The sequence below is a fragment of the Muntiacus reevesi genome, chromosome 1 (assembly GCF_963930625.1).
Source record: "Muntiacus reevesi chromosome 1, mMunRee1.1, whole genome shotgun sequence".
Lineage (NCBI taxonomy): Eukaryota > Metazoa > Chordata > Mammalia > Artiodactyla > Cervidae > Muntiacus > Muntiacus reevesi.
In genome coordinates, this window is record NC_089249.1 from 25,718,013 (window position 1) to 25,724,012 (window position 6,000).

A 6,000-nucleotide genomic window follows, 5' to 3' on the forward strand; every position below is an offset into this window, starting at 1 on the left:
GAGTAAAAAGTAGAAAAAGCGTTATTAATTTTTGGAGTTAATTCCACCAAAACTGAATAATACTACTGTTTTAACTTGAATAAGTAAGCAGTATAGGAAAGTGATCCTACATATTTGTGAGTTTTCTATTATTCATCTTAATTTGTTAGTTTATATCACATAAAGTTTGGTTCTGAGCATAGAATATAAAACTTCTAATTTTTTTTTATGCAGATGTTGGAGCAGATGTATTGGATTTAGCAGAAACAATGGTTGCATCTGCAGATGGTCTAGTTTATGAACCAGTAAGTTTGATTCACGTATCATTTTCAGTCGTATGCTTTGAGGAGTTTTTTTCTTGAAAACAGTTTTGATATTTGATATTTTGATATTTGATTAGTTTTGTCTGAGTTAGTTTTTTAAAAATACATTTTCTTAATTCAGAAGTCATGTATGACAGTGTAAATCAGCTATACTTCAATAAAAAATAAAACAAGAAAATAAAAGTGATGCATATCCTTTGTAAACATTTAGGGGAAGAAAAAAGTTATGTTTGATACTAAAGCCTTGAGATAACTATTGTTAGCATTCTGGATAAGAGTCTATAACAATAACCTTGTACTTATTTTGTATTTTTTGTTAATTCTTCCTAACAGTTTCCTTATCTCTTTTATACAGTTGATAGAGTGATGACATTCCTTTTTTTCTGATGATTTAGAAATTCTGTGTACTATTTGTATTCTTCTTTTACCAAATTTAAGTCCTTAAAAATGTCTGAGCTATATTTCTCATGTAATCAAGAATGAAGCAGTATCTAAGAGGAGAATTTTATATGCATTTACTTTCTTCACCTACCTTCACACCTCCATTTCCCAGACCCAGTGAAATATTGACATTGTTTTATTGTTTTCATCACACAAGTTGTGTGTAGTAAAATTAATCTGTCAGAAGACACAGCCCCAGCACATTGCAGGGGCAGATGTCACATTTAGGGCAGGTGATAACAGATCCTGATCAGAACTAGGCCTGAAGAAGCTTTAGAGAAGAAAGTACAGAACTCCCAGCTAGTTTGCCTGCTGGCTTCTCTGTTGGCTTTGTGGTATATATGTTTACTCATGCATTCTTGAGTTGTTTTGTTTACCATTGACAGTTGTGAACTCTCTATAAACAAAATTGGAAAGTGAAGACTAAAGGTGATGGAGGATTAGAAGTAACTGAATGTGTGGAGGAGAAAAAGGAAGCCCTTAGGTTAGTTTTGATTACCAAGTTATTTTTAGTTTATAGCAATAAAATGTATTTATGCCTTTTCATACACACTTTTTTAAATAAAGTTTTCTAAAGAAAAAGTAACTTTTGTTAGTGCCGCTCTGAACCTCTCTACTTCCTAACTCCTCTACTCCACTCAAAAAATTGGTATCAACAGTAATTTTTCATGAGGTTAGTTACCTTACAAAGTCAGGTACTGTGTTACTACATACTTTTATCTGCAAGTTTAGATGGTGATTATTGTCAGGCATGTTCACATTTGCATTACATTTCATACTATTTTAGGAATAATTCTTCAACTTTCACTGTGTGTTACTGCTTTTATTTTCTACTCTTCTTTGTTTATTTTTGTTTATCATTTTTTAAGGGACTTTTGGTGACTTCTTTATCATAGAAAGAATATTGGGATGGACATGTACACTCTGCTATATTTAAAATAGATATACAAGAAGATCCTACTCTATAACACAGGGAGCTCTGCTCAACGTTGTGGCAGCCTGGCTGGGAGAGGAGTTTGGGGGAGAATGGATACATGTATATGTATGGTTGAGTCCCTTTGCTGTCCACCTGAAACTATCAGAACATTGTTCATCGGCTATGAAGTGAAGTCGTTCAGCCGTGTCCGACTCTTTGCTACCCTGTGGAGTATAGCCCACACAGGCTCCTCTGTCGATGGGATTTTCCAGGCAAGAGAACTGGATTGGGTTGCCATTTCCTCCTCCAGGGGATCTTCCCAACCCAGGGATCAAACCTGGGTCACCCGCATTGCAGGCAGATGCTTTAACCTCTGAGACACCAGGGAATTGGCTATAGTCCAGTATAAAATAAAATTTTTTTTTAAGAATATGTGGATTATGTTTTATGACAGGCTGCCATTCTGTCATTCCATTCTTCATACATGTAAAGTTGGTTGAGGATAGAATTCTTGCTTTATGATACTTTGCACTCAAAACTTTGTAGACATTCCTTTATTGCCTTCTGGCACAATATTTTTTTTCCTTGTAGGGAATGTATTTATCTACTTACATGCTTTCTTTACTTTTGAAATTCAAATATTTATCCTATATATTCAAATGTAGATTTGCTATAGTTGCTTTTGGCTTCTGGTGGTAATTAGTGATCTGAATTTTTAAGTCTTTTTTGGTTGTTGGTTTGCTTTAAAGATGTTCAGAATAATACTTTTGCTTCTGCTTTTAAAGATTCTTATCAAATGATGTTGACTCTCCTGGACTGGTTTTCAATATTTTATCAACTCCTGCATAAGATGCATATTTTGAACTTTGCCTCTGCCTTCTCGATCAGTCTTTTTTTTCAATGCCTTCATTATGTTTTAAAATTCAGTGATTTTATTTCCCACCTCTAATATATTGCAGATCACTCCATTTTGATGTTAAATCTCATTGAGAAATAATTAGAAAAACTTTTCTTCTTATTTTTAGAAATGGTATCATAGAGGAAATTTAGGCCTTGGACCTCAGATTGACCACATCCTTCAGACTAATGAATCTTTTTTGTCTCTTTTCTTGTTCTCCTTGGGGTGGGAGAATGCACGGCCACATGACTGACCAGGAGTTGGAGTAGACTGTTGGTCAGCTCCCTTTCCTCCCCACCCCGGCTTTTTTTTTTCCCAGACCTAAATGAAACAAGAAGGATATATAGTTTAGATATGCTGTGTTTCTTCTAAGTAAAATTAAAGCTTCAGATGTTTTTGAAAAGAAAGGAAGAAGTCACACTGGGTTCAGGATGGCAGAGTGCTTCACTAGGGCATCACAGTATTTCTTTTCCATGTTTATTTTTTGATAGGTGAAATTTAGCTAAGGTAATTCCCTTTTTGTTTAACTGGTGTGACTCTCCTCACTAGCAGGCAGCTGTGGCAGTAATTTTGCTTAATTTATGTTACTGTCCAGGTCACATAGAAGCTGGGAGTAATACTGCTGTGGAATGCAGTCTCTGGCATTGATCGAATTCTTAAAAGTGTTCTTAGGATGGACGCTGTCTCTTCCTCAAGTGTGTTGTTTTATCACCTGTTTCCTGTTACTGTGAATTGGCAATTTAATTGCTGCTTACATGAACTTTTCTTGTCTCATGAAATTAATTATGTGTTGGGCTGTTTTCTCAGTTTAGTCTCCCTTGTATGCTGGCTTGCATAAGTTTTTAAAAATTTCCAGCAAGTGGATGCTAATTTAAAATAATTTAAAACAGTGATCTAGTCTGTGTCCTCATTTTTCTGTTTCTTTGAACATTGTGAGGATTTGAGGAAATATCTTGAGCTTATCCTCTGAAATTTATTTATGCTATTTTCTAGCAGTCTTTCCATATTCTGAGTGTCTGTCACTCTTCACATTAATTAAGTCTCTGATTTTTTTTTCTTAATGTATATTTTTTTCTGGATAGCTTGTCTCTCTAGCTAGATGCTAAACTCCTGAGAAAAAATTGCTTGATTTTTTCTTTTTTTATAGCTCACAAAATGTAAAGCATAACGTATTACAGATACTAGACTCTGATGGATATGTTAGAATTATATTATTGTGGCAAGATCATTGATTATTCTATTGTAACAGTTTCTGCCATTTCTTTCAATCATTTGTAAATAGGAAAGTTTTATTTTAACTGTCATATAATAAAAGTCATGTCTTAGTCATAAAGCTAGAAACTTAAAAATATGTACACTTCTTATATGTATACTTAAAAATTATATACTTTTTATCAGTAATTTTTAAAATGCTTAACAATGTTTCTGGTAAGTATTCACTTCCTTATCCTAATTTATATTAAAATATTTGAGAATATTATCAATGTAAAATTATTTGAGATAATTTTTACTTGTTTTTAAATTTTCACTCGATTCTTTTAATATGCAGTCTGAATATAAAAACTTAATTCTATTAATTTTATAAGTTTCTAAACCAAGATCACATTATGCTATGTGATAGCTATTATTTATTTAAAGATAAGAACCACTTTTAGGGTTGTGAGAAAGTGAGAAATCGGAGAATTGGGCTTATACACTGACCCTTACTTCCTGTGATTTTGAAAAAAGTTTTTAACCTTTTGAGTTCTTTTTTATATATAAACAAACTCACAAGATTGTTATGAAGATTGAGGTAATAATTTAAGTAGCATGTGGCCTGGCACAAAGGCACTCTGGGGTTCTTTACCTGCTGTGTTAATCTATGTTGAGCAGTTTGGGGATATCAAAGGAAAAAATCGCATAGTCCCTGCTATCAACAATTTTATTCACAAAGTAATTGGGGAGCAGGTGCATGTAGCCTCATCTGTTTGCCTTGGTGTGTTTTTTAGATGTTAGCATTTTCTCTGTGTGCCATGGTGTGAAAAGGTTGCAGGAGGAGTAACCAAAGTAATTTCACTGTAATCAGAAAGAGGGGGTCAATTTAACCTGGAACAAATGGTGTATAGAATTTAGACTGACTTTAGGGTCACAATTACAGGAGAGGAAGGCTCCAGGTTAATGTAATTAAATAACCAAAGGCACAGAGTTAGAGCTGTTTGATGGAATGAGGGGTTAAGACCAAGGATTTGTAGAGAAAGAGTAGTAGGTTAGGGCATGTTATGGAGGCATCATTAATAATAATGATGAGTTAGAACATAGAATTAATATGCCTAGTTATGAATTGTCTTTATAAATATCAAAGGTCGACTTGCTATTGGAAAATTAAATTATGAGTATTGCCACAAACCATGAGAAGCTTGCCTTTTTCCCTCTGAGTCTACAAAATAACAAAATTTGTCTTTGAATTGATGAAAATAGTGCCTAGATAACATTTCTTGAATTATTCTTTTTTTGGTTAATACGTTTGGGAATTACAGTGACATTGTTTAGCTCATTTCAAAACTTGTTGATTTTATCGTGGTAAAATACCATGACAGGAATGTAGGCTTTGGATGTTTGAATACTGTACTTAAGCTGTATGAGTTTTTCATGTCTTCTTCTTTTTTAAATGCTTAAGTTTCTTGCTGGCATCATTGAAATGATTTTAAGCCCTTTTGTACATGTGATAGATTACATTGTATCCATTATGATAAATGTAGGTTTCTATAGCAGGAAAATATTTGCAGTTAGTAAAATTTCTGTATACTACTTTTGAGTATAAGTATCATATATTTAAATTTATTAGTTTGACTTATGGAAGATTAAATGTAAATTATGAATACTTATTTTTAATGGCACTATAAATTTCTTCCTTGCTCAAAGAAAATTGTTTTAAATTATGATATTAAAGCTGGGAGAAATTGACAGTTCTAGTGATTATGTTTTGCTTTATTTCAGGCAATATTTGATCTTTCACCACAGCAAAGAGAGTGGCAGAGGTAATAAGTAAACAAAGTATTGTGGTTCATAGAAATCTAGATCTTGCTTTGTTTATTTTGTCTACTGTGAATTATTTATAGATTCCTCTAGGCATTTGTTTGAATGAAATATTAGCAGAATATAGTATATAATACAGTCTTTACAATTTCAAAAGTTTTATCCAGTCTTTGGAATGTCATATCTTTTCTCTAATCCGCTTTGAACCGTAAATACATTTTATTTTACATTTAAAATTGTATTATTTATTTAAATATTTTAAAAAGCATATAATCAAATTTGAATATAAAGGATATTAAGTGAAAATAGCAGCCTCCTCATCATTCTCTAAACCTAGTACCGCTGACAAGTGCTAATAACCAGTTTTCTGCATGTGGCCGTATTTGCTTATGTTACTCTTTTCCTAATACAAATGGGATCATTCTATA

At 32.8% G+C, this 6,000-nt stretch overlaps 1 protein-coding gene across 1 annotated transcript in view; it reads left to right on the forward strand.

The window, feature by feature from the left end:
• The window catches only part of ERGIC2 (ERGIC and golgi 2), a 40,798-nt gene that overhangs the window by 13,675 nt on the left and 21,123 nt on the right, over positions 1–6,000 (forward strand). Inside the window, exons 5-6 of the mRNA XM_065939902.1 lie at positions 214–284; positions 5,534–5,574. Coding sequence (XP_065795974.1) covers positions 214–284; positions 5,534–5,574 — 112 coding nt within the window. The remainder of the gene's footprint in view (positions 1–213; positions 285–5,533; positions 5,575–6,000) is intronic.